General features: G+C 41.8%; 1 protein-coding gene across 1 annotated transcript in view; it reads right to left on the bottom strand.

Moving 5' to 3' along the window:
• PDZRN4 (PDZ domain containing ring finger 4) overlaps positions 1-13,260 on the bottom strand; it is a 399,535-nt gene extending 386,275 nt beyond the window's left edge. Inside the window, exons 1-3 of the mRNA XM_014572468.4 lie at positions 11,867-13,260; positions 8,756-8,842; positions 1,680-1,787 (exon numbers count right to left, since the gene is read on the bottom strand). Coding sequence (XP_014427954.3) covers positions 1,680-1,787; positions 8,756-8,842; positions 11,867-12,568 — 897 coding nt within the window. The 5' untranslated portion in view covers positions 12,569-13,260. The remainder of the gene's footprint in view (positions 1-1,679; positions 1,788-8,755; positions 8,843-11,866) is intronic.
• Positions 13,261-25,802: the final 12,542 nt, after the last annotated feature.

The following is a 25,802-nucleotide window of genomic DNA, read 5'->3' as shown; positions in this document are numbered from 1 at the left end:
TAGATTTTCTTTAAATCTTTCCCAAACTACAAAAATAAAAACTAAGAAATTATATATTATAGCAGTAAAAGATGGACTAGCATGTGATGACAAAAGATCAATTTTATGCTATGTGTCTGAAAGATATTACATAACAGAGCAAGAATTAATTCTCCATTTACTTATTTTTAAGTAGCACATTTTCATACGGAACTGAAACACCCTCAACACTTTAAATACCAACATTCATACGAAACTGTCTACAATGTAACTTCAGACAAAAAGGGAAGAGTTCTTAGAGCTTAATTAATATTGGCCTGTGCACTCTTTCCTCCATGTAACAAAAGTTTCACCTCTCATTAAACAGAAAAATGCTTTGAAAACATATTAAAATGAACAATAAAGTTTGAGTAAATTAATCAAACGGTATGGCAGCAGTCTCCAAACAATACATAAAGTGCCACAGTAAGAGCAGAGGAAAACAGATTTGTTTTCTGAGCTATCATACTGCTGCTAGAAAATTCTGACACAAGAACTCTATACAGATAAAGGGAACATTGCAAGTTCAGCATAAATTACATCTAACTCTGTTCCCTGCTAAACAAGTGTATGTATAGGGCAGACAGTTGAAGCATGTGTGCTCACTCTCTTCTTCCAAAACCAAACCAAAACAAATCTGTTTGATATATTGCTCTAGGCTTCCTACAACAAAAGCAATGCCAGTATTCAAACAGTGTTGACACACTTCAGGTGTCAACTCCTTAATAAGGAAATGGTGCAAGATGCCAGCTACCCTTCATATCAATTTCCTGATCTACTTGTTTCATCTGTCTTGTTTCAGAAAGGTGTTCAACACCTGTCAATTTAAAACAATGCTTCTCCACTGTCATTGAAACTGAGGACAAAGGGCTACACCCACAGCAAATATAGTATAGTCATACTTAAGGGAAGTGATTAAGGGCATGCTGTACTACAGTTGTGCCCTAAAATCCCATTGTCATAGCATATCAGTAATCCATTTCACTAAGTAAAATAATGTTTGTCACACATATTGCTGCATCTTTTAGTATTAACAAGGTTTACCAGTAATAGACTAGATAGGCAGAAAAAAATGAAACATTTTCTAAAGAGTTTAAAGTCAAACTCTTTTCAACTCTGTTTAGTAAAAGAAAATAATTATATGAGAATAATGGACATGATCGGAAAAGATTTGTATCGGTATAAGTAAAAAACAGCGCTCGACTAACTGATCTTACACAAAAAAAGCAGTTTTCCTAACTGTTCAAAGACTCCCACAACATCATTGATCAACATAGCACCTCTGAACCACCTCAGGTGCACATCAGCTATATCATTTGTTCAGGGCAAAATAATTAAATGGTTAATTTGTGAAGAACCATTTGACCTTCCTTTTCAGCCATCATAATGAAAAAGAGAACACAGCTCCCTGATCAGTTTCTACAGCTTTACCTTGAAAAAGTAAATAATCCTTATACCAACACTTCTATACATGCACTTTGCTGTTCAAGAAACCCATGATGCCGACACACATCTGATAAACATTTGATCACTTCAGCTTACAAGAATTCTGCTAGCACACACTAATGAAAGGAAATGATAACATATTCACTGTGAAAAATATCAAATCCATATGCACTGAATCTGCCTTTATCAAACCAACATGTAGTTGTTACGCTTACCTCAATGATCTCGTCATGAATTTGCAGACCTTCTGTCTTGTCAGCAGGTCCATTTTCCAAGATTTTTGACACATAAATTCCTTCAGGTGAAGAGTTCTCTTGATTGTTCTATACCAGACAGTATCGAAGTTGCAAAATAAAAGACAGCCATGTTAATATAAGAAAAGAGACAGTACCATATTCAGCAATGAAAATGCAAATCCATCTGAAAATGCAGCTTTTTTTTAAAACTAGAGCAGTGTTTCTCAAAGTGGTTCATGAAACCATTTTGAGAAATTTGGTAAATGTCTGCACTGGTTTGCTTAGTTATCGGTGCCACGGCCACGGAGCTTCGTGGCTCCTATTGGCACTGTTTTGTTGTTTGCAGCCAAGGGGAGCCATAGGAAGCAACGGGCCAGGCCGCTATTTCTCATGGTTCACCTTAGCTGCAAACAGCTAAACAGAGCCAATGGAAGTCGCGAGACTCCAGGCCCAAGGCACCGGTAAGTAAACAAACCGGCGCAGCCAGTTAACAGGTTTTTCAAAGAGATTTCACATACCACTTTGATATAGGGATGTTAAAATTAGATTAATCAACTAATGAACTAGTCAATGGAATTTCCATCAACTGTTCGATTAGTTGATAAGGGCGCTTCCACTTTGAAATGTAGCAAGAGCCCCAGCAGGGGCTCTTGTGCATTTCAAAGATTGGGCTACATGGGGCACATGGGGGGGGCTACATGGGGCACTTCCGCACTCTTGTATATTTCAAAGGTGGAATGCTGCCCCTACCCCCTCCCATGGATCTGAGGGCAATCGGCTTTTAAGCCGGCTCCCCCCAGCATCTCCTCCTCTCCCCCTTACCTGCCTCTTTCTGATAGAGGCAGCAAGGCAGTGAAGTGACTAGTCAACTAGTGTGTCGACTATCCAATAATCTTTTTGCTTATTGGATAGTCTACTAGTCGATTTGTCGCTTACATACCTACTTTGAGAAACACTGAACTAGGGATTTAACTCTTTGGGATTTTTAATTTACTTAATACAAAACAGGTGTTAATCAAAATGACAGCATTAATAAACTATCCAAGCATTTTTGACAAGTTAATCTATTAGGTTAGTTTAGTGTATATAAAAATGTAATAATAATCAGATCCGCAATAAAATATTTAAAATGAACCTCACACTTTCTAGCAGATGTGACTAATTTATATAGAGGATAATTTAGTAAAGAAAAAGGTGGACGTATAGGTGTTTGTCTCAGGGGGGATAAGTAATTCTTCAATACTGCTCTTTATATATATTTTTTCTTAGAAAATAAAGTGTCACTATTTAGTAACATATCGTAGTGATGGAATTCTATTGAAGCTGGTTAACCTCATAAATCTTATTTACATGGGAGACTGAGAACTTGCTCAACTGTGAAATCTATAAAGATCAGCTGTGGACAAAAGAAGAACCTTTTTCAAGTTGATCTTTACACGTTTCAAAGTGAAATTCACTTAGAGTTCAAACTTACCACCAAGAAGATACTTACTACATTTGGAACAATACAATAAATAACACTGATCACACATGTTTATTTTTAAACATGTGATATAGTGGCTGTCCAAATCTGCATGCCAATCTTCCAACATTTTACTTAAAATAAGTTTTAATAAAATACTGATTTATAACAACGAAATAAAAGAGGTACAGTTATCTCAGAAATCACTTTTTGGTGTGAACCTATTTATTTACCATTACAAACAACAATAAAAATAACTATATCTGAAAGAAACTATTTTCCTCAGTTTATATTGTACATTTTTTACAGCATTTCAGATGTTGTCAATTAGGCCATGACCAATGGGACTATTCCTGTATGTGTTTGCAGGATTGGTTCCTTTGTGTGAGTCTCTCTCACAGCAAAACCACAATCAAGATTACAGACCATTATTCTGGGGGCTGTACAAATATACAGTAACTCTCCCAAAGAGCTTGCATTCTGACTTGATTTCAAATTAACAGTATTGCTTTAAATTAAGGGCTGTCAACAGTTCCTGCTAATTCACATTTCCAATGAAAAGTAAGGTTATTTATAATAATTGTTATAAGCATGGGGGTAACAGTATGCCACAAAAATCTTACCCACTACATTTTTACTCTCCTGTTGTCTACCCCTTCAATTTTTCATGACTCACACCCTAAAAACAGGCTTTAACTTACAGAGCATGCAGCAAATGAGAAACATATGAACAGGTCCAAAATGTTTCAAAATAGTCTAATATAAACAAACAGACTTCTACTGCAGCAATGGTCTACCAAGGCTAGTGACTGGGCTCCATGAATAGCCCCCCTTCACCTCAATTGGCTACAAGATTGTCGTCAACCAAGACTGTGTCTCAGGATAGGGTAGTTTTGCTAACTGCACTTGCATACCTACCTAGAATTTGTGGGGAGTGTTAGCTGAACCATTGCAGTATTTGACTGGATGCAGAGGGAGCACACAGATCTCATAGTCACGCACCTCATTTCACATGCCTTTGCTTTACGTGCATGTCACTTTAGTAATACCAATAGGAAAGAGTGGATGGAAACCTGCAGAAACCTGCACATGGGCAATGGTAAATTAATGTCTTGAGGGCCACACACTAGAAACCCAATGGATCGCATGCAAACAGTGAGCCATAAGTTGTCCTCCACTGCTCTACTCATCATACACTTCATTGTTCACTTCAGATATGAAAAATATAACATTACTAAAGATACCATGATACATTTTAACAAAAATACGGAGTGAACCAATTTATTTATTTTATTTTCATGAGGAAACAGGATTAAATTATAATATTTTTTCTCATATACAATTGCATCTTATTCAATGAGGGGCTTTACTGACTTTTTATAAAGTACAATACTACCTGATGAGAGTAAGGAAATGTACATACAGCATTCTTTGTAGTCTTTCCTATCTGGATCCAGAATGTATGGGGTGGAAGTCTGTGCTTCAGTTATAAAAGGGGCAGCACAGAATTCACAGTCCAGGATGGCAAGAGGGCTAAAGAGGCTTTAAATTGCCTTTATGCCCTCCCAAACCTAAGCTGCTCATAGGCTAGATGGACGGACAGAGACACACATGCACACCCTTTCCGCAGACATAATTTAGCCAGCTCCAAGGGTCTAAGATCTGACATCCTCCCTCCACTGCACAAAAGCGGCAGTGCTGCCCAGAAACCCAGTTTCTGACATGTTTCTGTTGCCCCCAGCATAGCCCTAGGGCAGTGGTCACCAACCAGTAGATCGGGATCTACTGGTAGATCTTGGAGCCTCTGAGAGGTGATCCTGACTGTTTTGGCCAACTGGTTACCAAGCACAGCACTTCATCTGCCCTCAGACTGCTGCAAACCTCCTGCCCTTTGCCTCGGAGCTATCCCTTCAGGAGCCTCTGCTTTCTGTGTAGTGTAGGGGAGACAGAGGAGGAGTGCTGATATAAAGGTGCCCCCTCTTCCACTGTATCCTATTTCCACACAGCAGAGAGGAGGCACAGCAGGACTTGGGATGGAGTTTGCTGACTGTTTTTGGGAGTGGTGCAGGGCCAGGACAGGGGTGAGCCTGCCTTAGCACCACTGCACCACCACTCAAGAGCCATCTGAGATAAAAAGTGCCCAGCTGGTACCCATATCCCCAAAACCTAACCCAGTCATGAACCCTCTCCTGTACCCCAAGCCCCTTCCCTAGCCCCGAGCATCCCTACATCCAACCACCCTCCCAGAGACTGCACTTATAATCCCCTTGGATACCCCAATGGCCTGCCCCTAGTTCAGGTCAGAGCCCCTCTCAGACTCCAAATCTCTTAATCCAATATCAGAGCCTGCACCCCAACCCACTGCACAAGACTGGTGAAAGTGAGGGAGAGTGGGGGCAAGAGGGAGGATGGAGTGAGCAGGGGCAGGGCCTCAGAGAAGGGGCACAAAGGAGGTGGGGCAAGGGTATTTATTTTTGAGGTACATGTTGGATTGCTCTTAAATTCAAAAAGTGCTCTCTTGTTTAAAAAGGTTAGAGACCACTGCCCTAGGATAAGGATGTTAAAATGCAAATAGATTAACTGTGTACATGCTAAAACTTTTATCATTTACATAGTTACATGTGCGAAGGCAGCCAGATCCCTGGAGTTGGGCACACTGGGAGCATCTTTTAAGCCAGCTCCCGGCATGCATCAGCTCCCGCCTGCCATTGCGCTTCTGGGGAACTTTGCTGCTGCCCCAAACTACTAACTCTCTATCAGAGGCAATAGTGTGGGATGGCAGGTGGCTCTCTGGGAGCTCTACTGGGAACCACATGTAGCTGTGAAGCTGTTTGTGTAACCAATAAGCATGAGCTTATCAGTTATGGCTACATTTCTACACCCCAATCCCATGACATGGATTGTAATGGGGGGGGTCCATGGAGAATACAGCCTCCATTTGTCTCTATAGTAACAGTACCAGAAAAAAAATACAGGACTATGTAGCACTTTAAAGACTAACAAGATGGTTTATTAGATGATGAGCTTTCGTGGGCCAGACCCACTTGTATCCCACCATAAGAACCAGGAACCCTCAGCCTCAAAATTCCAGAACAGGAGTAAAGATCTCACTCAGAGAGTCTTAATAAGGATGCCATAACATCTTCTCCTTTAAAATATATACAGCCCACATACAACTCTCTGAAATATGATTTATCTTAGTAGGAAAAAAGTTAAGAAGGTTGTTATGAGCTTCGTTTTGTTTCTTCAGATGAGGGAGGAAATTAAAAAAAAAAAACAGTGAAAAAACCTTCAAATGTTTTATGAAATGAAACACAACAGATATACAATGTAAGTAAATTTATTCCTCAGCCACTGGAAGACATGATATCCAAAAAGAAAAGCTTGCAATTCTGTAAGTAGAATTGAAGTTTGTCTCTAAAAATCTGTCGCTTAAAGGACCAATCAGCATTCTACTGTTTTGCTTCAACGTACCAATTTTCATTCAATGCACTTTTTCCTTGAATAACCTAAAGAAACTGTTTTCTTGCACTTTGACATGAGCACATGTAAACTACACACCTTATGGGTGTGATATACTGTCTGTTGCATGTAGAGGCACTTAGACCACTTACAGGGAAAAAGAATGAGTTTGCTCTACAGCATTAGCTGAGAAGCAGCTGGCTTTTAGTTCAAGCGATAGATGCTAATTCACTAAGCTCCAAAGGTCCCATGGTCAGTTCCATCTTTCCCTTTATTACTTATTACTCAGCAATTCTTGACACACATGTTTATGGTTTTATATTAAATAATTGTACTATTTCATTGTTCCCCAACCTTCTCCAGTATAAGACACACTTAGTTCAATAAAAGATTTCTGTGGCACACCACTGCCCCATGCTCAAATCATTATAACAAAACTTACTTTTCATTGTAATAGAGATGTAGCCGTGTTAGTCCTGTTTTTTGTTTCAGCTAAACTAGACTAACAAGATGGTTTATTAGGTGATGAGCTTTCGTGGGCCAGACCCACTTCCTCAGATCAAATTGTGGAAGAAAATAGGCATGACCACATATACCAAAGGGATACAATTAAAAAAAAGTGAACACATATAAAAAGGACAAATCAAATTTCAGAACAGAGAGCGAATGGGGGGAGAGGTAAATGTCTGTGAGCTAATGGTATTAGAGGTGATAATTACCCATTACAAAGATAGCTTCCCCAATTATCACCTCTAATACCATTAGCTCACAGACATTTATCTCCCCCTCCCCCATTTCCCCTCTGTTCTGAAATTTGATTTGTCCTTTTTATATGTGTTCACTTTTTTTTTTAATTGTATCCCTTTGGTATATATGGTCATACCTATTTTCTTCCACAATTTGATCTGAGGAAGTGGGTCTGGCCCACGAAAGCTCATCACCTAATAAACCATCTCGTTAGTCTTTAAAGTGCTACATAGTCCTGTTTTTTACTTTTCACTGGAAATTTGAGTTAAGCTAAATATGCAGTCATTGAATCTCAGCAGAAACTGTTGACAGTGCAACTTGGAGTTTTAGCACCACTGATCGCATATGCACCCTTAGTTTGTTTTTGAAGTAATTCAAATTTACACGAGTACTTTGTTGAAAATGGCAACAAAATGGAGGTAGTGTGGTGTTACATTCATCTGTCACTGTCAACTAGAATGAGTCCAAAGACACGTTGCCAAACTTAATTTTAAAAGGGTGGTCCATCCTTAATTCATCAAGTTAATCTTGAATCATTATTTTAAAACTTTTATCACTTCCCATTGCAGAAGAAATTCCAGGTTCTCAAACCCAGTCAAAATCTTCTATTTAGGTGCCACAGGATTTCTTGTATTTAGGTTGATAATATGTGCATATGAAAACTTCATTGATCTGGAAGTTCAAAAAATGAAATCTCAAGAAAACACAGGAAGACAAACAAACACTGAATTGCTTTCTTCCTGCAAAAACAAAGTTCTTCCATAGCCCCAATTTGTAAAAATCAGATTACAATCCAAAATAAATATTTTATGGACTTCATTTTCTAAATTTAAGATGGATGGAAAATGCTATTTGACTTAAAATTATACACACACACACACACTTGAATTTTGAATGCGTACCCTAGCAAAATAGTTGTTTAGACTAGGATACAGATAGTGCATATACAGAATAATATTTTGATCTTTCCTTTTAATGAAAATAATCAAGTATTTGTTCACAGAATTACTAGGACTTGATTCTGCAACAGTTACTCATTTGAATAGTCTTCCTGATTTCAGCTGGGCAACATGCATGAGTACAGATGACTTACCTGAACACAGACAGTTTTCAGATTTGTTCTAAAAGTATTACTGACTCTATCCTTAGAAATGAAGGTACTCTATGCCTCTTAGGACTGAGTCCTAAAAATAGTAAATCTAATGATTTAACAAACACAGGTCTTAAATCTGCAGGCCATAATCTGTACCCACTTTCACCTAATGCAGATCCCTAACAGAAAGCAGAAGCTGTTCCCAGATATGTATTTTTATTACTAATAATAGGTACATGATATTAGAAAAGTATCTCTATACTTAAAAAAAGGAAATGTACATTTACTTACCTGATTGGGTCGTCCTCCTATAATATTGAATCCCAAAGTGTCATTTTCTCTTTGTAGCATGATGGTTAATGGTTTAGGTTCTCCTCCCTAAGAAGAAAGGGGTGAAACGCTAATTTTAAAATGTTACTTGAAAAAGAAAATGTCAATGGAATACATCAATGTTCTATAGCTTTTCATTGTGGAAAATGCAAGCCAAACAGGGTGAATAGAAAATTATGATTAAAAATGGTGCTACATACAAATGATGCAGGTGTTTACAATGAGAAAAAAAACAAATACTACTGAAATGTAACAGGTACTTTGAAGAGCCAGATGACCTGATGTTCATAAGTTACTGGAACTGGGAGTGCTCAGCACCTCTTGAAATAAGGCCCCAAATGTTTGTGTACTTTTAAAACAAACCCCTACGGACACTAATTATATAAGATTATTAAGTTTAAGGTGTGAAATCCTGGCCCTAATAAAGTCAATGGGAGTTTGGTCATTGATATTAATGGAGCCAGGATTTCACCCATATCTCTGCCTCTTACCATTTCCAGCTCCAAAAGCTGGTTCCATACAGATTTCACAGTAATTCCTTTTTTTCTTTCATAAAAAAAGCAAATTATAGCAAATAAGTTAGAAAATACACACACACACACACACACACACACACACACACAAAATGCAGAGTACACAAGAAAAATAGTCACATGCAGGAAGGAGGTGAAAAAGATTTGATTTGATAAATCACAGAATCAAAAATAGTGAAGACACCAAAGATTTAAAATAATAATATATTAAAAAGACCTACTTCCTTGGGTAAAAGTGGTTAAATAATTTTCTAAACCATGCAAGGAAAATTTTAAAAGATTATGACAGGCTTTTCATTAGCATTGTAATTTATTTTTAATTTTAACTTATAAAAGTAGTTATATTCCAGGAGACATAATCCCCACAAAAATCTGTATTCAGCCTATACCATGTAAAGTAAGACTGTGTTTTGTCATTCTCTATACTTTGGTAAATGGTACGTTAGCAATTTTCATAGGTTAAGAAACTCTAGTTTTAAATATTCAGAATATAGTAATGAATGTAATGGCATTCTAATATCCAAACAAAAATTTTATCAACGGCAGCTGTGAATATTACATATTACAGCATGATACATTTTAAATTAATGAGGAATATTTTTTATTTTATTTGTAATTTTTCTTCCAAATGAAGGTTTTGTTCATTTTCCTTGTCTTCAGTAACAGATTTCTCTGAGGCAGTACATACAGCAGCACCTACTGGTACTGATGAGAAATGGAAGCTATTGAAGTAGTATGTCAGGATGGCAACTCCTTTTAAATGTCCTTATGAAGATCCAGTTCTTTTTCACCTCCTTCCTGCATGTGACTATTTTTCTTGTGTACTCTGCACTTTACTGCAATCATTGCTAGTTCTCTTCATTCCACCTCATCGTATTTTCCCTGAGGTGCAACAGATATATGAGCATATCTTCTAAAGCCAACTCGCCAAACCCACGGATTAGCAACCAGATTTGCAAAAAAAAAAACCAAGATGATTAAGTATTCAAATTCCTAAAACACTAAGTACTTTATTTCCAATAAATTCTGAATCTGTCATCCTTATCCTGGTCATAAAAACCCTGAGAACTTGAATCAGTGCCCCAGTGTGAGTCTCTTTTATAACAGTTTGAAGTTCAGCATATCATGCTAACGCTGATAGAAGCCAGCAAGGCTACTCAAATTTTTTTCCTCTGGATTTTGCTTCAAAAGAGTCAATAATGATTTTGGAAGAGAAGTCTCTTGAGTGGAGCTTACATTCCATTAAATCATTTCTCACCATGGTTGCAACCAGCAATGTCAGACTCTGCACAGAAATCCTTCAGACAGGAATTAAAGCTTTACAGAACAACTCCTTTAGCTTGCTAAGCCATCTCACCAGTAGCACTTGGCAAAAGGCTGAAGCAGCAGTGCTGGTCTCTCCTGTCAATATTGCCAATCATTATGCCCTTCCCCAAAACTACTTCCGCATCCCTGCAGAACTGTACCTAAACTCTAAAGGATTCTGTTGTTTTTAAATAACAAACTGTTTTCCAAGTTGCTGCTTAGTACTATAATGATAAGAAAATATATCTGGTCACTTCTTACCTACCTGAAATTAGAACGTCACCTAAGGAAGATATAATACCAGCATTAATAAGATCATACTCAGCTGGAAGAATAATGGTCTGTTCTAGACATCCAGTGGAAGATTTGCATTAAAGTTTGTGAACTGTCAGCTAAGTTGAAGCCCTTTCCTCTGATTTATGTTTCCCTCTCCAGACATGAGATCCAAATTGAGTCACTGGGGACAGAGGCTGGTGTGCAACCCTTACGGATGCCAAATTCTTGAACTACAAAAGGAGACATGAAACGCAGAACCCAAAAGGACTAAGGTAATTTATGTCACATTTTAGGCTCTCTGCACTCTGAAAGAAAATGAGGGAGCAGAAAGAATCTGCTTTCACAGCTCTTGAAAGATGAGTTTTCCAGGATGAAGGAATGGGGAAATGAAATGTAAAAGTTTGATTTACATCACTTTGTTTCCAGACTTTTCAACCATCAGCACAGCAAGAGAGCTCGGATGCAGGTTACCGAGTGTTACCTGCCTGCCTCTCTGCTTTGGGGAGGGGGCTCTCCAAGGGACCTCATCGGGGGCTGACACTGCAATCCCAGGTCCAAGAGGCTGCTGTGTGTGTCCGCTCCAAAAGCGATCACACAAGCAGGTCTGGAATAAATAGCACAGAGGGTCCGGTCCCTGCTGCTGGGGTCGGTCAGTGGAGTGCAGCAGAGTTTGGCTCGCAGAGGATCTGGCCCCGAGTGGCTCGGGGCGTTGGCGGTCTCCCCCAGGAGCTGCTATCATAGGTGCTGAACTGGGGGGGGGAGAGGGTTCCAATAGCGACCCTCCTACCTCGACGTGATTTCCATGCTAGGGCGGGGGGTTACAGTTTGGTCCCATGTTCCAGCCCCTCACGGCTCGGCACCATCCAAGGAGCGGCCCCGCCAGGCAGGCATCCCGGTGCAAACACACCCCGAAGCCGCCAGGCTGCGCTCCTGCCGCCCCGCTCGCTCACTCACTCACCGTGCAGGGGGGGCTGCCGGCCAGGCTCCTGGCGAGGCTGCTGAGGTGGCTCATGTACTGGTTGAACTTCACCCGGTACCTCAGCGCCGTGAGCTGCACCTCGCTCTGCAGCGCCGCGAGCTGCGCCAGCAGCGACTTCTCCCTCGTGCTCCACTCCCGGGCCTGTCGCTTCAGCGCCGGCTCCAGGCCGGCCCGGGGGATGCCGCTGTGGCTGCGCAGCGCCCGCAGGCAGCAGCGCCCCCCGCCCCCCGCCAGCAGCAGCAAGTCGCAGCCCTGCGGGCAGGGGCCGGCCGGCCGGCGCTCGCAGCTCTCCCGCCTGGGCGCCTCCACGTCCGGCAGGCTGCGCACCTCTGGGCAGCCCTGGTGGCGGCAGCGGGCCGGGCTGTAGTCGCACCACTCGACGTGGGCGGCCAGCTGGTGGAGCCGCACGGTCCTGCCGCAGCCCCGCGGGCTGTAGTCGCACTTGACCTCCAGCTTCTGGATGAGGCTCCGGAGCGGCAGCACCTGGTGCAGCTCCTTGGCCGAGAGGGGCTGGCACTGCAGGGGGCAGCGGCGGCGCTGCAGCGCCCAGGGCAGCAGGCAGCCGGCGCAGAAGACGTGCCCGCACGGCGTGGACAGCGGCTCCTCCAGCACCTTGCTGCACAGTTTGCACTTGAGATCCGGGTCCACGGGCTCGGCAAAGCGATCCAGGTCAAAGCCCATGGCTGGCGGGGGGCGGGGAGCACTGCACAGGCGGGGGAGAAACTTTCCAGCAGCGGCTGCTGCTGTTTCTCCTGCCAGCCCGGCTGCTGATGCAGGCAGCGCGGCTCCAACTTCCAAGGAAAGCGGAGGATGAAGAAGGGGAGGGCAGCGCGGAGTTTGTTTGGTTTGAAGTTTTCAGCGGCTCACCCAGTCCTCTGATCCTCCCGTATTCACTGTAATAGGAGCGACCGCCCAATACCCCTCCCCCCCCCATTCCTCCGCCATCACCTCCGCCCTTTTGTTGCATCCCTCCCAGCAGGGAAATGCAACAGGGCAAGGGGGGGAAGAAGCTGAGATCTGCCAGACCCAGAGTCAAGCCTGAACTGAAGGAGAATGAGGGGAAAGCAACCACGCCAGCTCCCTTCCCTGTGCTGTGGGGGAGCTGGGAAGAGGGGTAGGAGAGATGCAGGAATGGGGCAGGAGGGAGCTGCTGGCATACCAGGCAAGCGATGAGCCCACAGCAATTTGGAACTGATTTACTCCCAGAGATCTCCTCCTTGCCCTCCTCTTTGGGATCATTAGCCATTGGGATATTCCTCCCATATGCCTCCTCTCCTATCCCACCTCCCCCTTAAAGTCTTTTATTTTGTCTCTTAGAAAAAGGAATGAAAAACAATCCCAAATCAAGCAGCAGAGAAACACTGGAATTACAGGTTATTTGGGTAGCCCGTGTAGGTAGCAGATAGGAAGGGAAGGGCTAGATCCCCAGCAGGAGACTTAGCCTGCTAGAGAGCTCTCCCCCACAGCTGCTGCAGCTCAGAAGTCATTAAGAGAGATGGAGGGAGGAGCACCCATTACAGCCCCAAACTTATGTGCAGCTCTTGGGACTGTTGTCCTCAGTATAGGTTATTTCAGACTGGATTGTGAAAAATGGAATTGTAGAAAAGCTGCAATTGAAAGTAGTACCAATGCACTAGGCCAAAAAATGCCACCAATGAAATGGAGTTAGTTGTAGATCTCCCATAAATGGTCACACATGTATAAAGAATATGACCATTTTAAAATCTAAATATGTGAAAGTCTGGACATTAATCTTACTCAGAGCTTAAAGTAGGCTGGGTGGCCTCAAGTCTCAGAGGTGGACAAAATAAAAACTATGAAGTAGGTTTTGTGGGAGTCAATTGCAAGTGAAGAGGTGATGCAACCAAACATACATTGCAGCCCTTTTGAAAACCAGGAGAGTTATTAAGGTGTGTAAATGAAAGTTTAATCATTTAGATTGAGGCATCCATTTTTTTTAAAGTACCCGCCTTTGTTTCTTAATGCAGCTCGCAAGTTGCATCCCTTAATAGTATTTCAGTGCATTGGTGTTCCAAGTAGATTCATTCCAAATTATCCTTCCTATTCTTTTCTGAGGGTTAAGGACTTTAAGACAACAAATAAGAACTGGCTTGTATAAAACATAATATTCAATGATCTCCCATTGAAGTGTTAACTAATTTATAAAACTCAACTTCCATACATCATTATAAAGAAAAACAAACATACATGCAGCAAGTTACTCATGCTGAGAAGTACCACCATGTGAGTACTTAGAAACATCTCCCAGACACTGGTCTGAGATTATGCTATGAAGATTTTGGAGGTTCTAGAATAGGATCCAGTCTTACTGGTCCCTATCTCGTAAGGCAAAATCCATGAGCAGTGCACCATGTTAATTGTTGCCCATTACAATCAATATTTTGCTAAGTTTGCCTCACAAAGGAGTTCTCATTACAACCCAGTTCAAACTTGTGAGGCCTCAGCATTTGGACTTGTTACTTCCAGAGAGCTCACCATAGCAAGATAATGGCTAATAAATATCACGCTACAATATCTCTCTTCACTCATGATCCTTAGTTCCAGTTTCAAGAGCTATGAATCATTTGTTAACAGATGTGCCTCATATCATATTCACTCCTCTCGTAATTCCATAAATATTTAACAAGCTCCTTGTTTTCTCTGACATGGAGTTTGTGTCCTACTGGAACTCAGGTTGCTGCAAAATGCTCATCTTGAGCATTAACTTTTCATGTTTCATGCACAGACACACACACACTTTGAGGAGAGGCTCCAAGGGAAACACTATGTCAGTGGGAGTTTTTTGGTACAGGCTGAACCTCTCTAGTCTGGCACCCTTGGGACCTAACCAGTTCCAAATGAGAGAATTTTCTGGACCATGGGAGGTCAATATTGTCTAGCAGCATTACCAAAATGTCCACTGCTTACTATACTGTTAGAGGACATTTAGGAGGAAATTAGAGCTAAATAACATCACAGAGCTAGGACTGGTGGCTGTAAACAAACTTTATGGGACCGCAAAACTTGGCCACACTCATGAGAAGTGAACATCCAGCTAAGTAAAATCATTCCAGATGATGGATGTTTCCAGACAACAGAGTCTGGGACTAGAGAGGTTCAACTTGTAGTGTAGAAGAGCATGAAACCCAAGGTTACCAGAAAGATGTGGAAGGGGCTGGGTAAGCAATATAAAAGTAAGGGCTCTGTTTGCAGATAGCTCTTGCCTCAGATATGTCCTAAATGTAAAACATACAACTGTTTCCAAGGAAGGCAACCAATCAAATGGAAACATTTCAAGATAAATTGTATTTTGAAAACTATGTGGTGTAAGGTGATGGACCTCTTAAGGCATCTAGACAGACATATTTGGCATGCTTGGAAGGAGCCAGTGGTCATGGTACACGCAGGAACCAATGACATAGGGAAAGATAGGACAAAGGTCCTAGACTCCAAATTTAGGCTGCTAAGCAAGAAATTAAAGTCCAGGACCTCCATGGTAACATTCTCTGAAATGCTTCCAGTTCCACATGGAAGGCCAGTTAGTCAGGCAGAACTCTATGGCTGTGTCTAGACTGGCATGATTTTGCGGAAATACTTTTAACGGAAAAGTTTTTCCGTTAAAAGTATTTCCGCAAAAGCGCGTCTAGATTGGCACGGATGCTTTTGCGCAAAAGCATCCGTGGCCAGTCTAGACACGATTTTGTGTAAGAAAGCCCCAATCGCCATTTTAGCCATCAGGGCTTTTTTGCGCAAAATAGTTCTTCCCTGTCTACACTGGCCCTCTTGCGCAAGTATTCTTGCGCAAGAGGGCATTTTCCCGAGTGGGAGCGTGAAAGTATTTGCACAAGAAGCACTGATTCTGTTTCCGTATATTACAAAGTCAGTGCTCTTGAGCAAATTCAAGCGGCCAGTGTAGACAGCTGGCAAGTTTTTGTGCAAAAGTGGCCGTTTTTGCACAAAATCTTTCCAATCTAGACGCACCCCTTGTGTGGATGAGACAATGGTGTTTGGAGGAGGAATTTAGGTTTCTTAGGAACTGGGTCACCTTTTGGGAATGATTGAGCCTACAGAGGAAGCATGGATGCCACTCAAAAATGAAATCAGATTGCTGATTGTAGGATAATTTTTAAACTAAGGTTGTGGGGGCGGGGGACGTCAACAGGTTCTTATTAAGGGAGGATTCATTGAAAGAGATGCTTGATATCCTAATAAAGGGGAGAAGAAAGAAGTTGATAAAATACAGGTAGGAACTGAAGAGAAACAGTCATATAAAAAAGAGTCTAATTGTATTATATCAAATGAAGGCAGACAAAATATTGACAAATCTTATAAGTGCTTCTGTACAAATAAAATAAATCCGAATACCTGGATGGGTGAATTCAAATGTTTAATATTAAATGAGGATATTGATAGAATATACATCACAGAAACTGGGCCAGATTCCACCGTCAGCTGCATCGATGTAACTAAAATAACACACTAGTCAGTGGACTGGGATTATTTACTATTAACACTTTTTTTTATCATCAAGAGTCTTAGAGGATGGCATGTCATAAGATTTCAGAACAAATATAATTTTTATGTGTGTTCATATTGTTATTGAGAAGCATCTCAAAGTGTCTTTTTTCTCATCCACATTTTAATCTTCGCAAACAATTTCTCTGAGCCACATGCTATCATTGGAGCACTTTCAGAACTTAAGACAGGGTCCCTAAAAATGGGCAGGTATAAAATAGTCTGAAGCCTCACAATTGCTTTCTGAAGGCTGAACAAATATATCCATTCATCAGTGCAAGCAGGAGACTCTTCCAAACAACAGCTTTTTAGGAAGGAAGTTTACACAGTGAGAATGATTGTTATTTACACTGTTCATTGATGCACATAGGCATGATATATTTCCTACTTAATTAAGCTTGGTATCCATTTTACTGGCCAGCATAGAAAACATTTGCAGTGCACCTCTCCAGGAGGGTAGCCAAAGCAAAAGACTGGCAAATAGTAGAAAGCAAGAATGACTGGCCAGTTGGGAGGAGGAGAGAAGTCCAGTTCAGCATCTCCTGGAATTCAGAACCCAGAATAAGTACCCTGTTTTTCAACCCCTAAATCATCTGGGATCAAAGAGGGGGCTGCAGCAAGGAAAGAGCAACCTGGCATGAAATGTGTCAGAAATCAACTTACATCAACAGGGCAAATCACAGCAATTCTTAAAACGTAAATAAAATCTGGATTTTAGCCATGGTTTTGCCACAGTTTAGGTGATTGTAGGCACTTTACACAACTAGTTTTTGCTGCTGCACATGTCAAACCAGGATATTTCCATCTACTTATTTGCTGCTGCACATGTCAGATCAGGATAGTTCCATCTACCTATTTCACAGAAGAATTGTCTGAGGCAGCTGGTAATTTAAAGTTGGTGGGGCTAAGCCAACCCATAGGCAATATGGACCAGATCCTCAAAGTTATTCAGATTCTTAACTTCCATTGAAATAACTGATGATCTGGGCCTATGTTAAGTAACTGGGATGCATACTGCCAGCTGTCACAATTTTCCTCTATCATATACTTACGCAATCCCCATTACCAATGAATCTGAACACCACACAACTGATAATGTAGTTATCTTCAAAACACACTGTGAAGCAGGTACGTGCACAGGGGGAGCCGACAGCCTCCGCAGGCCCCTGGACAAGGTGGGAGGGGGCAGCTTCATGCTCCCAGAAGGGGCAGGGCTGGGGAAAGCAGCCTGCTGTGCGACCTGGAGTGTGGTGCCCCCAGTTTTAAGAGTTGAACACAACCCAACCCTCTGGCAGCCATTTAAAAGGATGGGAAGCTCTAAGCCACTTTGAAATACTGGGCCCCAGGGCAACTGTTCCTTTTGCCCCCTGCCCCATAGGTGGGCCTGTTTGTGCTATTATCCTCATTTTACAAATTTAGAAATTATGAATACAATACTAAATGACCTGCCCAAAGTCATATCCTTCCCAGGAGACTTTTGTTGGGGCTGAAGCTTCTTCAGACCCTGGAGTCTTCACTGAGTGCTTCTTATCTGACTCTCACCAGGAACTTTTGGGGGAGCTGGAGCAACAGTGGGTGGAGCAGGGTTAAACAGGTTCTGAACCAAGGAAAGAGCAAACTAGCAGAAACTGAGGAAAGGCATTCTGAACAAAAAGGGGGGAGTCACGTTAGGATCGACTTAGGATGGAATGTGGTGAAACTGGGGAGAACATAAGAATGTAACAGCCATATGGGTCAGACCAATGGTCCATCTAGCCCAGTATCCTGTCTGCCGACAGTGGCCAATACCCCCCAGAGGGAGGGAACACAACAGATAATCCTCATGTGATCCCTCCCATCACCCATTTCTAGATAAAAAGAGGGGAGAAAGTTGCAAGTAGAGGAAGGAACCCAATGAATTTCTGAAAGAGATGTAAGTGAATGAATGATGGTTGGGGAAAAAAGGGCAGCTAAGATGGTAAGAAGCTGAATTGGAAGAGCAGATTAGATATGTGTACTTTTACTTTACATTTTTAGACAGCTACCCGGGAGGAGCAGATAGTGGGAAGTTACAGAAAAGCCCTGGGTTGAAAAAGAAAAACAAAAGTTTTCAGGATAATATATATTTCTTTGCTCCTATGAAGTTCCTTGTTCTGTGTTTCATGGCGAGTCACTCTTTCTGTGGTGATTTGCCATTGCTACATGACAGGGGAGTGGGAAAGACGAAAAAAGGAGCAGAGGGGCCAGGACTGGATAAAAACAGGGTTGCAGAACCTCACATTATGCATATGGCACACACATTTGTTAGCCCTGTAAATGCATTCTTGTAGCCCAGCTGGATTTTAGCTCAGCTGACTTCATGAGAAGGTACAGCCAGGAAGACATGCAGAAAGAGATGGCAGCAATGGGTTTCCAGCTACCTGGCAGGGACAGAAAATGAGGGGACTTGATATTGAACCCAGGCTCCTCTCGTTAGTCTCAGATCTCAAACAAACATCAGCCACCTACCTGTTCCAGCACTGCCAGACATCACAGCTCCTACCCAATTCCTACAGCACCAAGCATTTCACAGCTTGACTAGCAGTCCCCTCCATATCCTGAAAGCATCTGCCTTCCTCTACAATGTATACAGATACTCCAGGCCTTCCACCTACTCCAAGCACCCCTAGATGCCCAAACAATCCCAAACCCCCTCAAACCATGTGGTTTCATAGTCAGTAGTCACCATTGCTTGAGAGAGGATATATTGGCCATAAAATGAAATGTATATGCACATATGTAATTGAAGTTACTACATTATTTATATAAAATGTTAGAGTGCTACAGAAAATCTGGCAGCGAGGAGATAACAGGAAAGAAGCTGAAGAGGGGTAAATACCGTGTTCTCTTAACCTGCCCTTAAAATTTTATTGTGAACTTTTTGCATTCTAAAAAGTTATAAGAACATAAGAACGGCCGTACTGGGTCAGACCAAAGGTCCATCTAGCCCAGTATCCTGTCTACCGACAGTGGCCAGCACCAGGTGCCCCAGAGAGGGTGGACCGAAGACAATGATCAAGCGATTTGTCTCCTGCCATCCCTCTCCAGCCTCTGACAAACAGAGGCCAAGGACACTATTTTATCCCCTGGCTAATAGCCTTTTATGGACCTAACCTCCATGAATTTATCCAGCTTCTCTTTAAACTCTATTATAGTCCTAGCCTTCACCGCCTCCTCTGGCAAGGAGTTCCACAGGTTGACTACATGCTGTGTGAAGAAGAACTTTCTTTTATTAGTTTTAAACCTGCTACCCATTAATTGCATTTGTTGTCCTCTAGTTCTTCTATTATGGGAACTAATAAATAACTTTTCTTTATCAGCCCTCTCCACACCACTCATGATTTTATAGACCTCTATCATATCCCCCCTCAGTCTCCTCTTTTCTAAACTGAAAAGTCCCAGTCGCTTTAACCTCTCCTCATATGGGACCCGTTCCAAACCCCTAATCATTTTAGTTGCCCTTTTCTGAACCCTTTCCAAGGCCAAAATATCTTTTTTGAGGTGAGGAGACCACATCTGTACACAGTATTCAAGATGTGGGCGTACCATAGTTTTATACAGGGGCAGTAAGATATTCTGGGTCTTATTTTCTATCCTTTTCTTAATAATTCCTAACATCCTATTTGCCTTTTTGACCGCCGCTGCACTCTGTGTGGAAGTTTTCAGAGAACTGTCCACGATAACTCCAAGAACTCTTTCCTGATTTGTCGTAGCCAAATTAGCCCCCATCATACTGTACGTATAGTTGGGGTTATTTTTCCCGATGTGCATTACTTTACACTTATCCACATTAAATTTCATTTGCCATTTTGTTGCCCAATAACTCAGTTTGGTGAGATCTTCTTGGAGTCCCTCACAGTCTGCTTCTGTCTTGACTATCCTAAACAGTTTGGTATCATCTGCAAACTTTACTACCTCACTGCTTACCCCTTTCTCCAGATCATTTATGAATAAGTTGAAAAGGATTGGTCCCAGGACTGATCCTTGGGGTACACCACTAGTTACCCCTCTCCAATCTGAAAATTTATCATTTATTCCTACCCTTTTTTTCCTGCCTTTTAACCAGTTCTCAATCCAAGAAAGGACCTTCCCTCTTATCCCATGGCCATGTAATTTACACAAGAGCCTTTGGTGAGGGACCTTGTCAAAGGCTTTCTAAAAATCCAAGTATACTATATCTACTGGATCCCCCTTGTCCGCATGTTTGTTAACCCCTTCAAAGAACTCTAACAGATTAGTAAGACAGGATTTCCCTTTATAGAAGCCATGTTGACTTTTGTCCAACAAATTATGTTCTTCTACATGCTTCACAATTTTATTCTTTACTATTGTTTCGACTAATTTGCCCGGTACTGAAGTTAGACTTACCGGTCTGTAATTGCCAGGATCGCCTCTAGACCCCTTTTAAAATATTGGTGTCACGTTGGCTACCTTCCAGTCATTAGGTACGGAAGCCAATTTAAAGAATAGGTTACAAACCAGATAATAGCTCAGCAATTTCCCATTTAAGTTCTTTTAGAACCCTTGGATGAATGCCATCCGGTCCCGGAGATTTGTTAACATTAAGTTTTTCTATTTGTTCCAAAACCTCCTCTAATGACACTTCAGTCCGGGACAGTTCCTCAGATTCATCACCCACAAAGGACGGTGCAGATTCAGGAATCTCCCCAACGTCCTCAGCCGTGAAGACTGAAGCAAAGAAATCATTTAGTTTCTCCGCAATGGCTTTATCGTCCTTGATTGCTCCTTTTATAACTCGATCATCTAGGGGACCCACAGGTTTTTTAGCAGGCTTCCTGCTTCTAAAGTACTTAAAAAACATTTTGTTATTTCTTTTTGAGTTTTTGGCTAGCTGTTCCTCAAAATCTTTTTTTTGCTTTTCTTATTACATGTTTACACTTGATTTGACAGTGTTTATGTTCCTTTCTATTTATGTCACTAGGATTGGACTTCCACTTCTTAAAAGATACCTTTTTGTCCCTCGCTGCTTCTTTTACATGGTGGTTAAGCCACGGTGACTCTTTTTTAGGTCTCTTGCTATGTTTTTTAATTTGGGGTCTACATTTAAGTTGGGGCTCTATTATGGTGTCTTTAAAAAGTTTCCATGCAGCTTTCAGGGATTTGGCTCTAGTCACTGTGCCTTTTAATTTCTGTTTAACTAACCTCCTCATTTTTGTTTAATTCCCCTTTTTGAAATTAAATGCCAGGGTGCTGGACTGTTCTTCCCACCACAGGAATGTTGAATGTTATTATATTATGGTCACTATTCCCAAGCGGTCCTGTAACGGTTATCTCCTGGACCTGATCCTGCACGCCACTCAGGACTAAATTGAGAATTGCCTCTCCTCTTGTGGGTTCCTGCACTAGCTGCTCCAAGAAGCAGTCATTTAAGCCGTTGAGAAATGTTATCTCCGCTTCTCTTCCTGAGGTGACATGTATCCAGTTAATATGGGGGTAATTAAAATCCCCCATTACTATAGAGTTCTTTATTTTGGTAGCCTCTCTAATCTCCCTCAGCATTTCTATGTCAGTATCGCTGTCCTGGTCAGGTGGTCGGTAATATATCCCTACTGCTAATTTCTTATTATTGGAGCATGGAATTACTATCCATAGCGATTCTATTGAACATGTTGATTCACTTAATATTTTTATTTCATTTGATTCTACATTATCTTTCACATACAGTGCCACTCCGCCACCCACCCGGCCTGCTCTATCCTTTCTATATATTTTATATCTCGGTATGATTGTGTCCCACAGATTTTCCTCATTCCACCAGGTTTCAGTGATGCCTATTATGTCTATCTCCTCATTTAATACGAGGTACTCTAGTTCACCCATCTTATTAGTCAGACTCCTAGCATTTGTGTACAAGCACTTTAAAAATTTGCCACTGGTTATTTGTCTGCCCTTCCCTGATGCATTGGATTCCTTTGTATGCGGTTGTTTGTCAGCTCTGGCCATGGTTTGCCCTCTCCCCTCCTCTCTTTCCGACTACAGCTTAGAGAATCTCTATCAGTGGATTCTCCTCTAAGAGAAGTCTCTCTCCGATTTACGTGCATCTCCGCACCAATCGGCTTTCCCCCATCTCTTAGTTTAAAAACTGCTCTACGGCCTTTTTAATGTTTAGTGCCAGCAGTCTGGTTCCACCCTGGTTTAGGTGGAGTCCATCCTTCCTGTATAGGCTCCTCCTCTCCCAAAAGTGTCCCCAGTTCCTAATAAATCTAAACCCCTCTTCCCTACACTATCGTCTCATCCACGCATTGAGACTCTGAAGCTCTGCCTGCCTACCTGGCCCTGCGCGTGGAACTGGAAACACTTCTGAGAACGCCACCATAGAGGTCCTGGATTTCAGTCTCTTTCCTAGCAGCCTAAATTTGGCCTCCAGGACATCTCTCCTACCCTTCCCTATGTCATTGGTACCTACATGTACCACGACCACCGGCTCCTCCCCAGCACTACACATAAGTCTATCTAAATGCCTCAAGAGATCCGCAACCTTCGCACCAGGCAGGCAAGTGACCATACGGTTCTCCTGGTCATCACAAACCCAACTATCTATGTTTCTAATGATCGAATCACCCACTACTAACACCTGCCTCTTCCTAACTGGCATTCCCTCCCCATCAGAGGTATCCTCGGTGCGAGAAGATACCGCAACATCCTCTGGGAGGAGGGTCCTAACTATGGGATGGTTTCCCTCTGCTCCCATTAAATGCTCTGTTCCCTTGAGACTTTCATCCTCCTTAAGGACACTGGGGCTCTCAGACTGGAGGTGGGACAGTACTACAGTGTCCCGGAAAGTCTCATCAACATAGCTCTCTACCTCCCTTAGCTCCTCCAGTTCAGCCACCCTGTCCTCCAAAGCCCGAACTCGGTCTCTGAGGGTCAGGAGCTCCTTGCAATGGCTACACACATACGCCACCTGCCCACAGGGCAGGTAATCATACATGTTACACTCGACGCAATAAACAGGATAGCCCCCACTCTGCTGCTGGGCTTCTGTCTCCATGTTTGTAATGAATAAGTTTAAGTATAAACTGGGATTCTTTTTAAACTTCTGGAGTATAGATTATTCTAAGAGTTAGGTTTTAAAGAAGGACAGAAGTCACTAGTGCCCTCTAAACTCCCTCTCCAAACTCTCCTGTTAGCTGTTCCTGGTTGCGCTCTCCCTGGTCGCTGAGTCACAGGCTTATATAGCTCTGGTAGCCCCTCCCCCTGACTGAGGCTCAGCCAATTAACAGAGGCTTCTAGATTTCAAACCTTTTAGAAGCTCCTTCAAACAAACAAACCAAACAGACAAACACAAGCTCAGCACACTGCAAATAACTCCCCCACACACAAACACACACTCCAGACAGCCACTTACCACAAGAGTCCCATTTTTACTCCTCTTTTACCTGGAGAACTCCCTCTCCAAACTCTCCTGTTAGCTGTTCCTGGTCACGTTAGTGGAAGGGTTAGTGTTAGTGGAAGAGGTAATCCTCACGTGGTAACTTTTTCTTTCTGTTTCCCAGCCAACTGGTGAAATTTCCCATCATATCCCTCCCTTATACTACCTGTATTTTCACTTTGAAAAATCTAGTTACTTCTGGAACTCATTGCCATATCATATCTTTTATAACAAGAGAGGATCCAAAAAAAGGGATGAGTTATATGGCTAATGAGCTCACCCATAGTGACATTGGAGGAGATACGAACACATTAAGGGATGTAAAGTCTGATGCTTTGGGATATAAAAAAAACCTCTCTAACTGAAGCTGTTCTTAGTTGAGCTCAGGAAATAGACTGGATACAAGAAAGCAGGACTCATGAAAGTGTCTTAAATCTGCCTTTACACACATCTTCCTGAGCTGTACTGAGTGCTGCTTTGGTGGGACCCATAATCTGGCATGTCATTTGTTAAAAACAGTGTTAAAATAGGCAGTGCTGGTCTCCCTTTCATGCATTATTTTCAAATATGGGAAAGTGAATAGCTAAAGCATCAGTAAAGGAATTTGGAATCTTTCTTCTCTAGGTCCCCACTGAGAACTTTGCCCTGGGTGAGTAATGTCCTTGCTGGTCTATCTGGGGAATTAGTACGTGATACATGAAATGAGTTGGCAGTCTCAGTCCTTTTCCATGTGCACTAGTGTCCATATTATAAAACCACCACAATGACTGTCATTAAATGGAACCCTTAGTATAACTTTCAGATGACACTCCAGCGACTGAAATGATGTGGAAAATGAATTACCTTCCCAACATTAGAGGTGTTCCTTTCAGAACAGGGATGATGCCCGTTGGCAGGCATTGCCCTGAATATGCATCACCTATTCAGTGAATAAACATAAGGGTTTACAAGCACTTATTTTGCTTAAAAATAAAAAAGACCATCAGCTTGTATACTCTTAGCAAAATCAAAGACAAACCACTGAGTAAGAGGCAAGAATTCAACTTCTAAACATCATTTTTTGTCAATCTGATAATTGCCTGAGATTGGACTAGTTCCTTTCTGTTGTACGTCCGCATTGTTCATATTGCATTACCTAATACTAAATTATACAGGGTGCAGAAAACCATCATTGCTTTGTAACTTTAACAATTAAAATGCCCATGTTTGCCCATCCATTCATAAAGAAAAAATAAGTGAAATGTGTTCAAAAGCATAAATCAGAGATCCAGCATGTGTAGAAATAAAACGGGGGGGGCGAGATGTGTGAATATGTTGAGTAGGATTTTCAGGTACTTTACTTAAATCCTTGGATTAAAGCCTTTGAAATTAAATTTAAATACCATTGCCACCAAAATGTGGTCAGCCAGAGTCTAGGCAAGCAGCCGGAGGAATGTGTGAAGAGAATTACAATTACATTATGCATTTTAACAAGATGCTGACAGAAAAAAAAATTAAAGAAAAATATAAAACTAAAAACTGAAAACATTAAAAGGGAAATTAAAGAATAGATATAAATGTATGAGAACACATGCATCCAAGTACTGTTTTGCCATTGTTTTCCTCTTGTCAAGCACAGTAAAAGTTTGAAAACAAGAAAATGGTAAAAACAAAGGAGGCATGACAAAACAGGTATCTCAAGGTTCCTATGGATCCTGGAATTAAGACATTAGAATGTCATATTGGTTTGATTGTCACATACATCTTTTGCAAATCCAGGGTTTGGACTATCTAGTTCAGCCTCTCTTCCTAATGTCCGTGTATTTTTAAAAGAGAGAACAAACACAAAATAATCAGGCAGCACTCTCTACAGTATCAATATTCCTCGTACAAAATGTGAACTACACACTCCAAACATTTAATGATCCCAAGGTCAGTCCTTTTGAGACCAAGCCTGTGTTAACTCCAATAATTCACTATTCAGTGGATGCAGGGGAGGAGGAAAGATGC

Source organism: Pelodiscus sinensis, chromosome 1 (genome assembly GCF_052426305.1).
Source record: "Pelodiscus sinensis isolate ZL-2025 chromosome 1, ASM5242630v1, whole genome shotgun sequence".
Taxonomy (NCBI): domain Eukaryota; kingdom Metazoa; phylum Chordata; order Testudines; family Trionychidae; genus Pelodiscus; species Pelodiscus sinensis.
The sequence above is the reverse complement of the archived record's forward strand: the minus strand, read 5'-3'. Positions and strand labels throughout refer to the sequence as shown.